The 19,959-nt window shown below is 43.7% G+C and overlaps 1 protein-coding gene across 4 annotated transcripts in view; it reads left to right on the forward strand.

Moving 5' to 3' along the window:
* Positions 1–19,959, forward strand: part of LOC112258857 (sorting nexin-29) — a 167,745-nt gene that overhangs the window by 97,708 nt on the left and 50,078 nt on the right. For all 4 annotated transcript variants that reach the window (XR_006084102.1, XM_024433484.2, XM_042326996.1 and 1 more), the window contains exon 15: positions 14,123–14,229. Coding sequence is in view for 3 of the 4 variants with exons in the window: in XM_024433484.2 (XP_024289252.1) it covers positions 14,123–14,229 (107 nt within the window). In the remaining variant the exon portion in view is untranslated. The remainder of the gene's footprint in view (positions 1–14,122; positions 14,230–19,959) is intronic.

Here is a 19,959-nt window from a genome sequence, read left to right on the forward strand (position 1 = left end):
GTGTGAAAGGTGATGTATTCACACAAGTAAATTTCTTCTGTGATGCACTGGGTAGTGTCGTGGATGGGACTATTTAAAAAAAAGTTTTGATCCCATTCCCCTAATAGTACATTTCCCCCCCGATCGGTTTCCCTAAGGCCAGCTGAGTAGATAAAGGATAGGTCCAGACTGTGTGTAGAGCACAAGTTTCTGTATAGATAGTAATGCTACATGGTGGAGCTTCAGACCTGATGACAGCCCGTCATGATAAATGGCCCTGGCTGGACATTATTGCTGTCACTTCATTTCTCACCCTGACAACCAGTCACTTGGCGTCTCTCCCCCCCCTGATTAACACTCAGCACTCATTTATTGAAACGCACTTTACATTTCCCCCCAAAATCACCACAACACACACACACACCCTGATGCACTGCTCTGTACATGGGGATTGATTTCTTGTGAGAAGTCCTGGGAAAATGTGTGTATGTGTGGGGGGGGATAACTGAACATGTTTTATTTTATCCTTTCACTTGTTCTTCCCTCTGATTCATCCTGCCCCTCTGGAGTTGAAACTTCTCTGGAGTTGAAGCCTCTCTGGCATAGAGTGGCCATCTTTGAATCCATCAACCTTATTTTCTCAAATTCTTTAGGGACTCTTGTGATGAGTCCAAAGACCACATTCTGAGTGAATATGACCTGTAGTTCATGAGATTTCTGATTATTTTAAGCATTTAGCGTTACTTAATCGTGAAGTTTCCTTATTTTTTGAAGATATCAATACAAAAGGTAACATAGTTCATCATGGTCATGTCTTTGATGACCCTAAAAAGTTAAATGTTCATAGGCCATTGTGAAGTGGATTTAAAAAAGGATTTAAATGGACATGTCAAACCAGATTTCCTGATTTATGCCTTATCATTTCTCAAGCTAAGAAGCCTCACTTGGTTGAAGCCTCTCTGGAGTTGTAATGGTGAAACACACTGATGATGCTGTATGTGTAACGAAATTCGTCTTCCTCTGACGAGGAGTATGAAGGATCGGACCAATATGCAGCATGGTACGTGTCCATGTTGATAATTTATTGACATTGAACACCAAAAACAAAATAACAAGTAGAACAAACGAAACCGTTCTGTCTGGTAATGACACAGAGACAGAAACAATCAACAGGCTACCTAAAAGTATGATTCTCAATCAGAGACAACGATCGACAGCTGCCTCTGATTGAGAACCATACCAGGCCAAACACAGAAATACAACATAGAAAAAGGAACATATACTACCCACCCCAACTCACGCCCTGACCAAACTAACACAGACAAAATAAAGGAACTAAGGTCAGAACCAGAACGTGACAGTACCCCCCCCCCAAAGGTGCGGACTCCGGACGCAAAACCTGAACCTATAGGGGAGGATCTGGGTGGGCGTCTGTCCGCGGTGGCGGCTCTGGCGCAGGCGTGGACCCCACTCCACCATAGTCTTTGCCCGCTTCTTTGCCCGCTTCAGTGGCGCCTTTAGAGCGGCGACCCTCGCCGCCGACCTTGGACTGGGGACCCTTGCAGCAGGTCCCGAATAGATGGACGGCTCTGGCAGCTCCTGACTGACGGGCGGCTCTGGCAGCTTCTGACTGACTGGCGGCTCTGGCAGCTCCTGACTTTCCGTTCACCTTCCCACTCCTGGGCCAGACTACACTCAATCATATGACCCACTGAAGAGATGAGTCTTCAGTAAAGACTTAAAGGTTGAGACCGAGTTTGCATCTCTGACATGGGTAGGCAGACCGTTCGATAAAAATGGAGCTCTATAGGAGAAAGCCCTGCCTCCAGCTGTTTGCTTAGAAATTCTAGGGACAATTAGGAGGCCTGCGTCTTGTGACCGTAGCGTACGTGTAGGTATGTACGGCAGGACCAAATCAGAGAGATAGGTAGGAGCAAGCCCATGTAATGCTTTGTAGGTTAGCAGTAAAACCTTGAAATCAGCCCTTGCTTTGACAGGAAGCCAGTGTAGAGAGGCTAGCACTGGAGTAATATGATCAAATTTTTGGGTTCTAGTCAGGATTCTAGCAGCCGTATTTAGCACTAACTGAAGTTTATTTAGTGCTTTATCCGGTAGCCGGAAAGTAGAGCATTGCAGTAGTCTAACCTAGAAGTGACAAAAGCATGGATTCATTTTTCTGCATCATTTTTGGACAGAAAGTTTCTGATTTTTGCAATGTTACGTAGATGGAAAAAAGCTGTCCTTGAAATGGTCTTGATATGTTCTTCAAAAGAGAGATCAGGGTCCAGAGTAACGCCGAGGTCCTTCACAGTTTTATTTGAGACGACTGTACAACCATTAAGATTAATTGTCAGATTCAACAGAAGATCTCTTTGTTTCTTGGGACCTAGAACAAACATCTCTGTTTTGTCCGAGTTTAAAAGTAGAAAGTTTGCAGCCATCCACTTCCTTATGTCTGAAACGCATGCTTCTAGCAAGGGCAATTTTGGGGCTTCACCATGTTTCATTGAAATGTACAGTTGTGTGTCATCCGCATAGCAGTGAAAGTTAACATTATGTTTTCGAATAACATCCCCAAGAGGTAAAATATATAGTGAAAACAATAGTGGTCGGAACCTTGAGGAACACCGAAATTTACAGTTGATTTGTCAGAGGACAAACCATTCACAGAGACAAACTGATATCTTTCCGACAGATAAGATCTAAACCAGGCCAGAACTTGTCCGTGTAGACCAATTTGGGTTTCCAATCTCTCCAAAAGAATGTGGTGATCGATGGTATCAAAAGCAGCACTAAGGTCTAGGAGCACGAGGACAGATGCAGAGATCCAATGCCATTAAAATGTCATTTACCACCTTCACAAGTGCCGTCTCAGTGCTATGATGGGGTTTAAAACCAGACTGAAGCATTTCGTATACATTGTTTGTCTTCAGGAAGGCAGTGAGTTGCTGCGCAACAGCCTTTTCTAAAAATTTTGAGAGGAATGGAAGATTTGATATAGGCCGATAGTTTTTTTATATTTTCTGGGTCAAGGTTTTTTCAAGAGAGGCTTTATTACTGCCACTTTTAGTGAGTTTGGTACACATCCGGTGGATAGAGAGCCATTTATTATGTTCAACATAGGAGGGCCAAGCACAGGAAGCAGCTCTTTCAGTAGTTTAGTTGGAATAGGGTCCAGTATGCAGCTTGAAGGTTTAGAGGCCATGATTATTTTCATCATTGTGTCAAGAGATATAGTACTAAAACACTTGAGTGTCTCCCTTGATCCTAGGTCCTGTCAGAGTTGTGCAGACTCAGGACAACTGAGCTTTGAAAGAATACACAGATTTAAAGAGGAGTCCGTAATTTGCTTTCTAATAATCATAATCTTTTCCTCAAAGAGGTTCATGAATTTATCACTGCTAAAGTGAAAGTCATCCTCTCTTGGGGAATGCTGCTTTTTAGTTAGCTTTGCGACAGTATCAAAAAGGAATTTCGGATTGTTCTTATTTTCATCAATTAAGTTGGAAAAATAGGATGATCGAGCAGCAGTAAGGGCTCTTCGGTACTGCACGGTACTGTCTTTCCAAGCTAGTCGGAAGACTTCCAGTTTGGTGTGGCGCCATTTCCGTTCCAATTTTCTGGAAGCTTGCTTCAGAGCTCGGGTATTTTCTGTGTTCCAGGGAGCTAGTTTCTTATGAGAAATGTTTTTAGGGGTGCAACTGCATCTAGGGTATTACGCAAGGTTAAATTGAGTTCCTCAGTTAGGTGGTTAACTGATTTTTGTCCTCTGGCAGTTGTTGCCATCCTGTACCTGTCCTGCAGGTGTGATGTTCGGATGTATCGATCCTGTGCAGGTGTTACACGTGGTCTGCCTACTGCGAGGATGATCAGCTGTCTGTCCTGTCACCCTGTAGCGCTGTCTAGGCGTCTCACAGTACGAACATGGCAATTTATTTCCCTGGCCACATCTGCAGTCCTCATGCCTCCTTGCAGCATGCCCGAGGCACGTTCACGCAGAAAGCAGGGACCCTGGGCATCTTTCTTTTGGTGTTTTTCTGAGTTAGTAGAAAGGCCTCTTCAGTGTCCTAGGTTTTCATAACTGTGACCTTAATTGCCTACTGTCTGTAAGCTGTTAGTGTCTTAACGACCGTTCCACAGGTGCATGTTCATTAATTGTTTATGGTTCATTGAACAAGCATGGGAAATGTTGTTTAAACCCTTTACAATGAAGATCTGTGAAGTTATTTGGATTTTTACAAATTATCTTTGAAAGACAGGGTGCTGAAAAAGGGACGTTTCTTTTTTTTCTGAGTTTACATATTAATGCCTATGATTTTGGAATGAGATGTTCAACGAACAGGTGTCCACATACTTTTGGTCATGTAGTGTACAACCCCTTGAAAAAGCTGTACCAATAAAAACCCTCTGTTGCTTTGACAGTGGTTTTTATGTGTTAGCATATCTATGATTTGGATTCAGTTTCAACTCCGTTCGAAGTCCAGTCTCACATGATGTAGCTTGTCAGTATACACTGGTCAGCCAAACAGTTTGATTGATGTCATCAGAGCATGTTAAGTGGTGATTTCAACACATTCACTCATGGGTTGTTGGTGAGTGTGTAATTTCATGCATGCGATCAGATCATGCATGCCTGCTCTTGTAATTTGGGGCCATCAGTGCAGACACAGTCTCTCTGATGGACCGATTAAAAACTAAACACACACACACACACAGAGTTAACTGGAGGACCGATACAGGAAGCAGAGTGTGTGATGGGACTATGAAAGGAGATTGCTTTGATTACCATGTTAATTAACCTTGCGTCTCCTGCCTCCCCTGTGGATGGATGTGTGTGTGTCTGTGTGTGTGTGTCTGTGTGTGTGTGTAGGTTTGTGTGTTGGCCCCCAATGCTCTTATTGAGTGATTCTTAGAGAACATGTAGAAATTGCCACTGACGATGGTAGTAATACATTTTTCCATTGACCACTCTGCAGAACAGAGTGAAAGTGAAAACATTGTCAAAAGAAAAGGGATTTCTGACGGCCATTACCTTCATAATAGACTCCACTTCATTACGCATAAAGAACACAAACATGTTCCTGAATGTTTAGCGCCGAAAGACCAGGACAAACTTTTTGTGAGAAAAAAAATATATATATATACTGGATATATATTATTTACACTCTCCGGCTTGACAGCTTCCACTGGTTAACGCTTACAGCTGGAGAAATCACAGCTGGAGAGCCTTTCCATGGAAACCTTAAACACAAACACCACACACAGCTGGGACTTCCTGTCTAGTTTAGAACCTCCCTATAGGGATCCCAGGGGATCTGTTAGTTTTCTATAATGTTTGATGGATGTACTGCTCCTTCTGTCTTCTCTCATTATTTAAGAACCCGCCTGTCTCAGAACATAACTCTTATATCAGTTATGTTATTGGGGCTCCCAAAGGACGCAGTGGTTTAAGGCACTGCGTCTCAGTGCAAGAGGCATCACTGCAGTCCCTGGTTCAAATCCAGGCTGCATCTCATGCGGCCGTGATTGGGAGTCCCATGGGGCGGCGCACAATTGGCCCAGCGTCGTCTGGGTTTGGCCGGGGTAGGCCGTCATTGCAAATAAGAATTTTTTGTTAACTGACTTGCCAAGTTAAATTTTAAATAATATAAATATAATTCAGTTATTACAGTCCAGCTGCCTTCCCAAATTTCTTTGAGTTTTAACATCTGTGCCCGTGCGCGCGCACACACACACACACACACTTAGCTATTCACTATGCCTCTGTTTTATTAAGACCCTATTGCCATGACAGGGAACAGAAATCCAAGTGAAGGAGAAACTCTGAGCTGAGGTAAATTGGTTTGTAGCAGCAGTTTTACTGACGGAGGCATTGTGTGTGGGGGTGAGAATGTCTGCCCCTCCGACCAGACACACACTGCCCTTTAACACTATTAGGACAGATTAGGCCGATTGCTCATCAAATTCAACCAAAAACTAAAACAACTTAGGCCGGACAAAGTTGAATTACTGTCTAACGGATGCCCCACACCCTTTGATTGTCTCGTCTGGCTGCCACGAAAAGCCCCCACCTTGGAGACAGTCGATCACAATATTGTGGAGCTGCTGATCTTCACAAAGTGTGTGCGTGCCACTGGCAATGTACTTTGCTGGATGATATAAGGAAACTGAATGGAAAACCACAAGTATTTTAACGAGTACACAGTTCAGGTCAACGATCGCAGACATGGGAAGTACTTGCATTTACCTTTTGCTATTTCAGTTGAGTATTTGCGTGACATAGTGGAAAAGTGGCTTCCACCAGAAACTAAAATCCCATCAATACAGTATCTAAGACTGCAGTTTACACCCAAGAAGCCATGGTCCATGTCTGCTCTCCAGTACACAGGAAGGTTTGACCTCAAGTTCATGGTCCAGTCTCAGGTGATAAGAAAGGGACATCAAGATTCAAAGTTTGTTGCAGTACAGTGGAACTACATTCAAAAGTTTGCTTGCATGTGAAATGTTATGTGTGGATGATAAGGCAATCATCCCTGTCGGAGAACCTGGCACGCCTATAGGGACCTGTAACAGAGGCAGACATCCAAGCATTGCTCCTGTAAGTGGGCCAGTTGTAGCAGCTGCCGACCATGATTACCACATCAGTACCATCTGTCTTGTTGATCCCAGATATTCCAGCATCTCCATCTAGTTCATTCTATGATGGGAAGGTTCATATCACTGTCAAGGACAAGATTGTCCAGCCATCCATGCCCCTTCGACACACAGTTGAACATCTCAGCATTCTCAGAGGAGAGAACTACAGTGTCTTTCTCAACAAGTAAATCTTGATCATTCGTGGTGGTGGGCCAGACCACAGAACCACATATGCCTCTGTTCAAGCATGCCACACACTCCTGTTTGTTCAACTGGATCTTGACATGCTTATCGCCTGTAGAACAGGTTGGCCCAGGTGACAGCTGGGCCAACCCTGCCGAGAGAGTTAATTCCCTTCTAAACTTGGGCCTTCAGGGAACAGCCCTGGCTAGGAAGAAGATGGAAGAATCAAATGAGAAGTGTGTGAAGAAGTGAGGCACAATGACAAGCCTACGTGAAACAGCCACCAAACAACCAGATATGAAAGAGGCTTTTGAAAAGAGTATGCATCCTGTTGCAGCTCTTGTGATTGGTCGGTTTGAGCGCCTGAAGTGGAAAGGAACACACGTAGAAGTACATCAAATTAAAATGTAATTTTATTCGTCACATACACGAGGATTTGAACTTGCAACCTTCCGGTTACTAGTCCAACACTCTAACCATTGGGCTACCCTGCCGCGTCAGTTACTTGATGTAGAATAGAGTTCCATGTAGTCATTGCTCTATGTAGTACTGTGTGCCTCCCATAGTCTGTGCTCTGGACTTTGTGACTGTGAAGAGACCTCTTGTAAGCATGTCTTGTGGGGTATGCATGGGTGTCCGAGCTGTGTGCCAGTAGTTTAGACAGACAGCCCGGTGCATTCAACATGTCAATACCTCTCATAAATAAAAGTAGTCATGAAGTCAATCTCTCCTCCACTTTGAGCCAGGAGAGATTGACATGCATATTTTTAATATTAGCTCTCTATGTACATCCAAGGGCCAACCGTGCTGCCTTGTTCTGAGGCAATTGCAATTTTCCTATGTCCTTTTTTGTGGCACCAGCCACACGACTGAACAGTAGTCAAGGTGCGACAAAACCAGGGCCTGTAGGACCTGCCTTGTTGATAGTGTTGTTAAGAAGGCAGAGCATCACTTTATTATAGACAGACTTCTCCCCATCATAGCTACGACTGCATCAATATGTTTTGACCGTGACAGTTTACAGTCTAGTGTTACTCCAAGCAGTTCAGTCATCTCAACTTGCTCAATTTCCACATTATTTATTACAAGATTTAGTTGAGGTTTAGTGAGTGTTTTGTTCCAAATACAATGCTTTTAGTTTTAGAAATGTTTAGGGCTTATTCCTTGCCACCCACTCTGAAACTAACTGCAGCTCTTTGTTGAGTGTTGCAGTCATTTCAGTCGCTGTTGTAGCTGATGTGTATAGTCATCCGCATACATAGAAACTCTGGCTTTACTCAAAGTCAGTGGCATGTCGTTGGTAAAAAATAAAAAAATCAAGGGGCCTAAACAGCTACCCTGGGTAATTCCTGATTCTAACTGGATTATATTTGATAGGCTTCCATTAAAGAACACCCTCTGTGTTCTGTTAGACAAGTAACTCTTTATCCACATTATAGCAGGGGGTGCAAAGCCATAACACAAGTTTTTCCAGATGCAGACTACGATCAATAATGTCAAAAGTTGCACTGAAGTCTTACAAGACAGCCCCCACAATCATTTTATCTTCAGTTTCTCTCAGCCAATCATCAATCATTTGTGTAAGTGCTGTGCCTGTTGAGTGTCCTTCCCTATAAGCATGCTGAAGTTCTGCTGTCAGTTTGTTTACTGTAAAATAGCATTATATCTGGTCAAACACATTTTTTTCCAGAAGTTTACTAAGGGTTGGTAACAGGCTGATTGGTCTGCTATTTGAGCCAGTAAATGAGGCTTTACTATTCTTGGGTAGCGGAATGACTTTAGCTTCCCTCCAGGCCTGAGGGCATACACTCTCTAGTAGGCTTAAATTGAAGATGTGGCAAATAGGAGTGGCAATATCGCCTGCTATTATTCTCAGTCATTTTCCATCTAAATTGTCAGATCCCGGTGGCCTGTCATTGTTGATAGACAACAATAATTGTTTCACCTCTTCCACACTGACTTTACTGATTTCAAAATTACAATTCTTATCTTTCATAATTTTGTCCGATATACTTGGATGTTTAGAGTCTGCGTTTGTTGCTGGCATGTCATCCATAAGCTTGCTTATCTTTCCAATGAAAAGGTCATTAAAGTAGTTTGCAATATCAGTGGGCTTTGATGAATGAGCCATCTGAATCAATAAATGAATGGAGCAGAGTTGGCTTTCTCTCCCAAAATGTCATTTAAGGTGCCCCAAAGCTTTTTACTATCATTCTTTATATAATTTATCTTTGTTTCATAGTGTAGTTTCTTTTTATTTAGTTTAGTCACATGATTTCTTAATTTGCAGTAATTTGCCAATCAGTTGCTCTGCCAGACTTAATTGCTGTAACTTTTTGCCTCATCTCTTTCAACCATACTATTTTTCAATTCCTCATCAATCCAAGGGGATTTAACAGTTTTTACAGTCATTTTCTTAATGGGTGTGTGCTTATTAGTAACTGGAATAAGTAGTTTCATAAATGTGTCAAGTGCAGCATCTGGTTGCTTCTCATTACACACCACAGAACAGCAAATAGTCTTTACATCATCAACATATGAATCACTACACAACTTATTGTATGACCTCTTATAAACTATATTAGGCCCAGCCTTTGGAACTTTGGTTTTCCTAGATATGGCTGTTATATTGTGATCACTACATCCTATGGATTTGGATACTGCTTTAAAGCAAATATCTGCAGCATTAGTAAAAGTGTGGTCAATACACGTTGATGATTTAATTCCTGTGCTGATTGTAATGTGAGAAGCCAAAAGCTGTCTAAAGAAGAATAGTTCTACGCATTACTGACTGACTTTATTGTCCCCATGGGGACATTTTGTTGCAGTGTCATGTACATGTTTAAAGTGGCATTTAAATACAAAACAAAATTGACAATACAACTTTCATAACAGTTACATACCAATAAAATATATTTTTTAAAGACTAGCCTGCTGGTCTTACTGAGTCGATAGGAACATTAGCCTGCTGGCCTTACTGAGTCGATAGGAACATCAGCCCGATCTATTTAGGAGGGATATCACACCTGGCACAAATGATTGTCTAGTTCTGTTTTTCCTGCAGGGGGTTGCTTGGGTCTAAAATGATTTTGTGAGCCTTACGGAGGGCCCTGACCTTAAAGATCTCATCCAGGCCTGTCTGTTTGACTCCAAGTACCTTGCTTGCTGTGGTGATAATCCTTCTCAGATATTTCTCTGGCTGACAGTGGCATTGCCAAACCAACAAACAATACAAAAAGTTAAAATACTCTCAATGAAAGATTTGTAAAACAGAGTCAGTATAGTACAGTCTACATTAAAAGATCCCAGCTTTTTGAGAAAGTACAGTCTCTGGCTCTTTTTGTAGATCAGGTCTGTACATTTACTCCACTGAAGCTTATTGTCCAAGAGGACACACAGGTATTTTGTATTCCTCTACAATCTCTACTGTATATTCTGACCTCTGATAGATGTTGCAGAGGTAGGTGTTGTACACTTCCTGAAGTCTATGCACATCTCTTTGGTCTTGTTGATTCCTCACACCACTCTACAGTCATTTAGGACCGGGCCATGATGTTCCTCATCATCATGCAACAGGCTGATTAAGGCAGTGTCATCAGTGAACTTAACGAGGTGTCTGTCAGGATGGGAACTAGTACAACTATTAGTGTACAAGATGTACAGAAGTGGGGACAAAACACATCCCTGTGGAGAGCCTGTGTTGGTAGTGGGTATGTCTGACACGTGGGGAACTGTTTTGACTCGCTATGAGCGTTGGCTCAGGAAGTCCAACAGCCACAAAACCAGCTACGGAGTCCCGAATGAGTCTCTGTGCCAGAATGTAGTGCTAGATTGTGTTGAAGGCAGAAGAAAAGTCAACAAACAGAACCCTGACATGGGATTTGGCTCTAGATGTCTATAGACCATGTTAATACCCCCTCTAGATGTCTATAGACCATGTTAATACCCCCTCTAGATGTCTATAGACCATGTTAATACCCCCTCTAGATGTCTATAGACCATGTTAAGGAGACTACACCCTCTAGATGTCTATAGACCATGTTAAGGAGACTACACCCTCTAGATGTCTATAGACCATGTTAAGGAGACTACACCCTCTAGATGTCTATAGACCATGTTAATACCCCCTCTAGATGTCTATAGACCATGTTAAGGAGACTACACCCTCTAGATGTCTATAGACCATGTTAATACCCCCCTCTAGATGTCTATAGACCATGTTAAGGAGACTACACCCTCTAGATGTCTATAGACCATGTTAAGGAGACTACACCCTCTAGATGTCTATAGACCATGTTAATACCCCCTCTAGATGTCTATAGACCATGTTAAGGAGACTACACCCTCTAGATGTCTATAGACCATGTTAATACCCCCTCTAGATGTCTATAGACCATGTTAAGGAGACTACACCCTCTAGATGTCTATAGACCATGTTAATACCCCCTCTAGATGTCTATAGACCATGTTAATACCCCCTCTAGATGTCTATAGACCATGTTAATACCCCTCTAGATGTCTATAGACCATGTTAAGGAGACTACACCCTCTAGATGTCTATAGACCATGTTAATACCCCCTCTAGATGTCTATAGACCATGTTAAGGAGACTACACCCTCTAGATGTCTATAGACCATGTTAATACCCCCTCTAGATGTCTATAGACCATGTTAAGGAGACTACACCCTCTAGATGTCTATAGACCATGTTAATACCCCTCTAGATGTCTATAGACCATGTTAATACCCCCTCTAGATGTCTATAGACCATGTTAATACCCCTCTAGATGTCTATAGACCATGTTAAGGAGACTACACCCTCTAGATGTCTATAGACCATGTTAAGGAGACTACACCCTCTAGATGTCTATAGACCATGTTAAGGAGACTACACCCTCTAGATGTCTATAGACCATGTTAATACCCCCTCTAGATGTCTATAGACCATGTTAATACCCCCTCTAGATGTCTATAGACCATGTTAATACCCCCTCTAGATGTCTATAGACCATGTTAAGGAGACTACACCCTCTAGATGTCTATAGACCATGTTAATACCCCCTCTAGATGTCTATAGACCATGTTAAGGAGGGTAAGGATGGCATCATCAAGTCCTCTGCTAGGCTGATAGGCAAACTGAAATGGGTTGAGGAGCTTCTGGGTAGCGCTGAGAATATGACTTTTCACAAGTTTCTCAAGGCATTTCATTACTAAGGATGTCAAGGCGACAGGGCCGTAGTCATTCAGCACAGAGGGATTAGATGCTTGAGGAATTGGTATAATTATTGATTTTTTCCACAATACTGGAACGTGTTGCTGGTTGAGTGAGGATTGGAAAATGTCTGTAAAAACACCCACCAGTTGTTCAGCACAGTGCTTTATTTTGTCTGGGCTTTTGTGTGTGTTACATCCCCTGAACAACTTTAGAACATCAGACTGTTGAACAACAACTCTCTCAAACATTTGTAATGATGCTTCCATTTGTTTTACCTCCGACACCAAGTTGTCTGATTCAAATCTTGAGAAGAAAACATTCAGTTTGTTCGCCATGTTCTGGCCCTCATGTCCCCCAAGGTCAGCACTGGGTTTTCCCCTGCCTATATGGGGGGCGCTAGCCATGGATTTAATCCCTTGCAGGCCACGTTTCCTGAGGAGAGGGTTTGGGATGAGAACATTTTTACATGTGGTTCAGAGCTTTGCCAAGAAGACAATCCATATCACGAGCAGATAGTTGCTTTCAAAGGTCTAACCTGTGGAATGCAAGTAGAGACACAGTATTACTCAGTAATCACAGTGTCATTCCCAGATGTGTGTGTCCATTGTGGATGTCCAGATATTCTTGAGGGTGAAGAGGTTGTGAGGCTCAAACAAGAATTCCAACATGTCCTGCCAATGTGCCCAGTGTGTTAGCAAGAAGGAAAGCAGTTCATTATGAGAGCTCCAATAAATGTAAAAAAGAGATGAACACCCAAGAGACCAGAATAAACAAAAAATAAAGGGCAAAACAGACCGTGCTGTTGAACAGTAAAAAGCAGCAGGTGATTGTGCAATTACTTCTGACCACAGAACATTGGCTGTAATTTTCATTTCCAGGCGATTCTACATGTTGAATCGTTATTGTTTGTTGACAACCAGTAGGTGATTTACTGAGCCACGGCTCCTCCAAGTCTAACTTCTGTTGCTCTACCTCCTATAACTAGATTACGCCATGTTAATAGCTGATGTGGATTTGCTGTAAGCTCACTATTGATGACTTTAGCCAGCCAGAACTAGTAGTGATGAACCACCGTTTTAGGAGTGTGTGGGAGAGCCAAGCAGTGTGGCAGTTTGATGGAATGGTGTCAAGTTTTGAGAAACAAAATAAAAATATTTTTTCTGTGAATATTGGTGCAAAAGACAGTAATTAGAGAAGATGGTTGTCATAATGCCAATGTCTATTCGTTTACGTCTCCTGGCAGATACAGCGGGTTTGATACCTTAGAGAAGTTGCTGTTTTAAAACCTTCCAGGAAGTAACCCCTCTACTGTCACGGGCGTCCTTCTCTTCATCTGAAGAGGAGAGGCGAGAAGGATTGGAGGACCAAATGCGGCGTGGTATGTGTTCATGATGAAATTTAATAAAGAAAACACTGAACACTGAAACAAAATATACAAAACAATAAACAAATAACGACCGTGAAGCTAAATGAGAACTGTGATGACACAAGCAATCAACATAGACAATCACCCACAAACAAACAGTGAAACCCAGGCTACCTAAGTATGATTCTCAATCAGAGACAACTAATGACACCTGCCTCTGATTGAGAACCATACTAGGCCGAAACATACAAATCCCCAAATCATAGAAAAACAAACAGACTGCCCACCCCAACTCACGCCCTGACCATACTAAATAAATACAAAAACAAAGAAAATAAAGGTCAGAACGTGACATCTACTATTCGGTCTCCAACAGACAATTAAAACTGAAAAACCGGCTCTTACTTTAACTACTGACAAGACAATACTCCTCTGCATAATATTCAAATGATAATGGTGTGTGTGTGTTTGTTGCCCCAGGCATATCAAACACATTAATATTGATCATTATGTTGGCTGGCAGTTAGGCTATCGGTTAGAGCGTTGGGCCAGTTACTGAAAGGTCTGCTCTGGGATTCAAACTGGCGACAAGGTGAAATATCTTTCTGTGCCCTTAAGCAAGGCACTTAACCCTAATTGCATATAAAACACAATTGTACATGTGTGGAACAGGAGAAATATAAGCACCCACAAAATGATTATTATTGTTCCCCACGTAACTGTTTGCTTCTCTCCTCCTCCAGCTCTCCCCATGGTGAGGAGCTGTGATGGTTCTACTCTGGCCCCTCAGAGCAGGTCTATGGGGGATGTGGAGGAGCTGGCTGCCAGCTACGAACGCAAACTCATAGAGGTGGGTACTACTGTTACTGTCTGACTCAGTCTTACCTCTACTGCTACTTAGGCAGCTGAGATGACTGCATTTACTTTGTGTTCGTCATTTTGTCTTTTATTATGTATTATTGTTGTTGCATTTTCGAGAAGGAAACTGGAAGTACTGTAAGCATGTCGTTGGATGGTGTATACCATTTGTATCCTGTACATACGACTAATAAAACTTTAAACTATCTACACAGTCATCACTGATCAGTGAAGGAAGAATATTGATTTCACCAATCCAGCCTGGTCAGATCACTCAGTAATTACTTCGAGAGGATTTCTAAAGTATTTCAACAGAGCCATGGAGTTTTGTAGGTAGCTGATGCACAGTTCCAACTCTGTTGTTACACATGGTGATGCAGCCTCAGTCACTCAGAGACAGGGAGTGGGTGGTTCTGGGAGTTCTTGGCAAGCTTGGTACAGTAACTAATGACCAACCGACGGTGTGACACTCTGAGCTGAGTGACAATGGCATAAAAAAAACAGAAAAAACTCTGCCCTCCTATTCTAATGAGGTTTTCCATCAATTATTCCTAAGTGTTTTAAATTTATTTTATAAGAAATAATTCTGCTATTTTTTCACTTATTTCTGAACTGTCTTATTGATGCGATCATTTACTTGCTTGTCGGTCTCAATAGGGCTTCCCTAAGCATACTGGGATGTGGACTGAGCAAGTAGACGGTACATTTATTGATGTTACCAACTGGTTTGCCTGTTATGCTCTCTCTGAAGTTGTAGAAACATGCAGATAGTTAGCTAATGCTGTTGTCTGTTGCTATTGACAATGGGTTTTAAGTTCCACTGGGGCCATAGTGAAAGGGTATTGGATATGGAATAACCACCTGTATAATCTAAAGTCTTTCTAACCAGACTTATTGTAAGGTACTATTATGGGATGTATTAGTGATTTTGTGTAGGAGAGGTGTGTGATAACAGTGTGATATGGGTCGGGGACTCCTCTGGGATCTCTGGATCTTTTGATGTGTTCTCTCTCACTCTCGCTCTCGCTCTCTCTCTCGCTCATATTAATTATCCAACAGCAGAAACACCACAACAATTAACAGTCTTTCTTTCTGTTCAGTTTAGAAAAGACTCACAATAAGATCAGCCTATGCCTGGAAACATGCTTCACTGATGCCACTCATATATTGATCTTAAATATTTCTTATGAATAAGGATGGATTAAATAAGGCCCAACAAATTGCCAGTGTGTGTTTGTGTGCCCATCTGATTGCAGTGGACAGCTCAGCATGTGGTGTACCCCCACCCCCCCGCCCGGGTCACTTCCTGTTTGTAGTGATTTCTGGGTAAAGTGAGTCAGTGAGAGAGGGACTGTGTGCTCCCAGGCACTGACACCAATCTCTCCCCTATCTTCCTCCCTCCTCTGAGGGAAAGCTAAGCCTGTCGTCTCCTCTTTCCGCTTCTCTCCGCTCTCTCTTTAGACTCGTTTCACATCCAATTACTTGTGTTAGATAGCAGGTCAGCTATGGTGGCTGTTTCTGCTTGGGATGGTACTCCCAGCTCAGCATCAGCACATCCTAGAGAGAGAGAGGGAGTTGAGGGAGACGGGGAGGAAGAGGGAGGGGGAAGAGGGAAGAGATGGGAGGAAGATATAGGGAGGGGAGGAAGAGAGAGGGGTGAGGGGAGGGGATGAAGGACAGGGGGAGAGAGAGGGAGGCGGAGAGAGAGGGGAGGGGTGTGGGGGGAGGGGAAGAGAGAGAGAGGGGGAAGGGAGGAAGAGGGAAAGGGAGGAAGAAGGAAAGGGAGGAGAGGAAGAGGAGAGGGAGGGGATGAATATAGAGAGGGGAGCAAGAGAGAAAGGGAGCAGAGGAGGAGGGAGGGGAGGAAGAGAGAAAGGGAGGAGAGGAGGAGGAGGGAGGGGATGAAGAGGGAGGGAGGGTAGGAAGAGAGAGGGGGAGAGCGAGGGGAGGAAGAGATGGGGAGGGGTAAGAGTGAGGGGAGGAACGGAGAGAGGGAGGGAAGGAGAGCGGGGGAGGAGAGAAAGAGAGGAGGAAGATGGAGGGAGGAGGAGAGAAAGAGAGGAGGAAGAGGGAGGGGGGGAGGAGAGAAAGAGAGGAGGAAGAGGGAGGGAGGGAGGGAGGGAGGGAGGGAGGGAGGGAGGGAGGGGGAGGGAGGGAGGGAGGGAGGGAGGGAGGGAGGGAGGGGAGGAAGAGATAGGGAGGATGAGGGGGAAGGGAGGAAGAGAGAGAGAGAAGAGGGGGAGGGATGGGAGGAAGAGTGAGAGAAGAGGGGGAGGAAGAGGGGGTGGAAGAAAGTGAGATTGCACGGGAGAGAGGGAGGGAGAGGGAGGGATGGGAAGAAGAGAGCGAGGGGGGGAAGAGAGGAAGAGTGAGAGAGGGGGTGGGTGAGGGGAGGAAGAGAGGGAGGGTGGCAGAAAGGGAATGAGGGTGTAGGAGAAAGGAGGAGAGAACTGTCAGGATCACCTGCATCACAACGATGCCATATAGAACTGTCACAAGCAGAGAGTGCCTGGGTCAGGAAACAGATTTTTACTGTTAAGTTAGTTTGTAGGTCTAATAGAACTTACCATAAACCTAAACTAACTCTGCTTTCAATAAGATTTATTGCTATTTCTGAGAGTTTTGAAGGAAAGAGCTGAAATACAAAGGTGCAATTGACAATGTTTCTAAATTAAAACCCAGTTAAACAAAACATTGAATGAATGAATGAATGAATGAATGAATGAATGAATGAATGAATGAATGAATGAATGAATGAATGCATTGCCTTGGTCCTGTCTTCCTGACCAGTGCTGCATTGTGGGTTTTGAGGTTGGAAGTGTTGTCAGCCATATGTGAACTCCTTGCCTTTTAACCAAATTGGGAGTGCTAGCCTAGCACGTGGCTGGGGTGGGCTGGAAATACACCTCTATGTGCAAATCAGCCGGCACGGCCTCGGAGTAAAAACTTATCTCCCTCTCAACAAGAATTAATTGGTTTTCTTCACGCTTCAAATTAATTATCTCTTTTTAATGTCCTATTTGAAAGTTACAGCACAAATAAAGAGGTGATGAATGGATGTGTGTTCCCGGAGTGTTCCCGGAATTATCTGATATTCTGGAATGGTCTGATATGGTCTGACACTCTGATTTGTAGTTATTCCGATATAACAAAACATGCCGAAAAGCTGCTGTGTTGTTCAATGTAGCTAGGTCACAAATCCCGACCTACGGTCTGCAATGCTCCCACGTAGGGAAATGGAGGCTGTGAGTGCGTGGGCCTGTGCCCTCCCAGGCCCACCCATGGCTGCGCTCCTGCTCATTCATGTCAAGTCCATAAATTATGGCCTAATGAATTTTATTTCAATTTATGGATTTCCTTCTTTGAACTGTCACTCAGTCAAATCTTCGAAGTTGTTGCATGTTGTGTTAATATTTTTGTTCAGTATAGTTTTGTAATGGACTAAAACAGAAAATCTTTTTTTTTTACTGTATTCCAATGGGGTAACCTAGGTAACCACAGTTGGTTTCCCCCACAGGCAGGCAGGGCCACAACGTTCTGTCTAATACCGACTATCAGTGAGTTTTGTTGTTCAGAGGTGGTAGCTAGGAACCTTTCTGATGTGTTATTCAGTGTTCCCCACAGGAGGCTGTCAAAGGTGACACGGCTGTGTTGGACCTCTCTGTCGGTATTGATGGTACCCAGCCTGGCCTTTTCCAAATGCCAGCTGAGTCGTGTATGTGTGTGCATGTCACTGTTGTGCTTATTTCAGAATTTGGGAATTGACCACACCCCACAGAATACAACATTTCAGTTTGAGTGACAGAATTTCATTCTGTACAATTCAAAGAAATTCCACTCAGTCGTAGAACATGAGAGTTTCATTGAATCTGACAGGTCACACTTCCAGATACCAAATAATGTTACTTTTCTGTGGAAACAATGTTCATATATACAATTGTCCGGCGCCGACAGAGATGGCCGCCTCGAATCGCGTTCCTAGGAAACTATGCAGTTTTTTTTTTTTTTTACGTGTTATTTCTTACACTAGTACCCCAGGTCATCTTAGGTTTCTTTACATACAGCCGACAAGAACTACTGAATATAAGATCAGCGTCAACTCACCATCAGTACGACCAAGAATATGTTTTTCGCGACGCGGATCCTGTGTTCTGCCTTACAACCAGTGTAACCGAGTGGATCACATGCAGCGACCAAAAAAAAAAAAAAACGACTCAGAAAAAGAGGGAAACGAAGCGGTCTTCTGGTCAGACTCCGGAGACGGGCACATCGTGCACCACTCCCTAGCATTCTTCTTGCCAATGTCCAGTCTCTTGACAACAAGGTTGATGAAATCCGAGCAAGGGTAGCATTCCAGAGGGACATCAGAGACTGTAACGTTCTCTGCTTCACGGAAACATGGCTAACTGGAGAGACGCAATCCTAGCGGTGCAGCCAGCGGGTTTCTCCACGCATCGCGCCGACAGAAACAAACATCTTTCTGGTAAGAAGAGGGGCGGGGGCGTATGTCTTATGGCCAACGTGACATGGTGTGATGAAAGAAACATACAGGAACTCAAATCCTTCTGTTCACCTGATTTAGAATTCCTCACAATCAAATGTAGACCGCATTATCTACCAAGAGAATTCTCTTCGATTATAATCACAGCCGTATATATCCCCCAAGCAGACACATCGATGGCTCTGAACGAACTTTATTTAACTCTCTGCAAACTGGAAACGATTTATCCGGAGGCTGCATTCATTGTAGCTGGGGATTTTAACAAGGCTAATCTGAAAACAAGACTCCCTAAATTTTATCAGCATATCGATTGCGCAACCAGGGGTGGAAAGACCCTGGATCATTGTTACTCTAACTTCCGCGACGCATATAAGGCCCTGCCCCGCCCCCTTTCGGAAAAGCTGACCACGACTCCATTTTGTTGATCCCTGCCTACAGACAGAAACTAAAACAAGAAGCTCCCACGCTGAGGTCTGTCCAACGCTGGTCCGACCAAGCTGACTCCACACTCCAAGACTGCTTCCATCACGTGGACTGGGAGATGTTTGTATTGCGTCAGACAACAACATTGACGAATACGCTGATACGGTGTGCGAGTTCATTAGAACGTGCGTTGAAGATGTCGTTCCCATAGCAACGATTAAAACATTCCCTAACCAGAAACCGTGGATTGATGGCAGCATTCGTGTGAAACTGAAGGCACGAACCACTGCTTTTAATCAGGGCAAGGTGTCTGGTAACATGGCTGAATACAAACAGTGCAGCTATTCCCTCCACAAGGCTATCAAACAAGCTAAGCGCCAGTACAGAGACAAAGTAGAATCTCAATTCAACGGCTCAGACACAAGAGGTATGTGGCAGGGTCTACAGTCAATCACGGACTACAGGAAGAAACCCAGCCCAGTCACGGACCAGGATGTCTTGCTCCCAGGCAGACTAAATAACTTTTTTGCCCGCTTTGAGGACAATACAGTGCCACTGACACGGCCTGCAACGGAAACATGCGGTCTCTCCTTCACTGCAGCCGAAGTGAGTAAGACATTTAAACGTGTTAACCCTCGCAAGGCTGCAGGCCCAGACGGCATCCCCAGCCGCGCCCTCAGAGCATGCGCAGACCAGCTGGCCGGTGTGTTTACGGACATATTCAATCAATCCCTATACCAGTCTGCTGTTCCCACATGCTTCAAGAGGGCCACCATTGTTCCTGTTCCCAAGAAAGCT

Source organism: Oncorhynchus tshawytscha, linkage group LG01 (assembly GCF_018296145.1).
Source record: "Oncorhynchus tshawytscha isolate Ot180627B linkage group LG01, Otsh_v2.0, whole genome shotgun sequence".
Taxonomy (NCBI): Eukaryota; Metazoa; Chordata; class Actinopteri; order Salmoniformes; family Salmonidae; genus Oncorhynchus; species Oncorhynchus tshawytscha.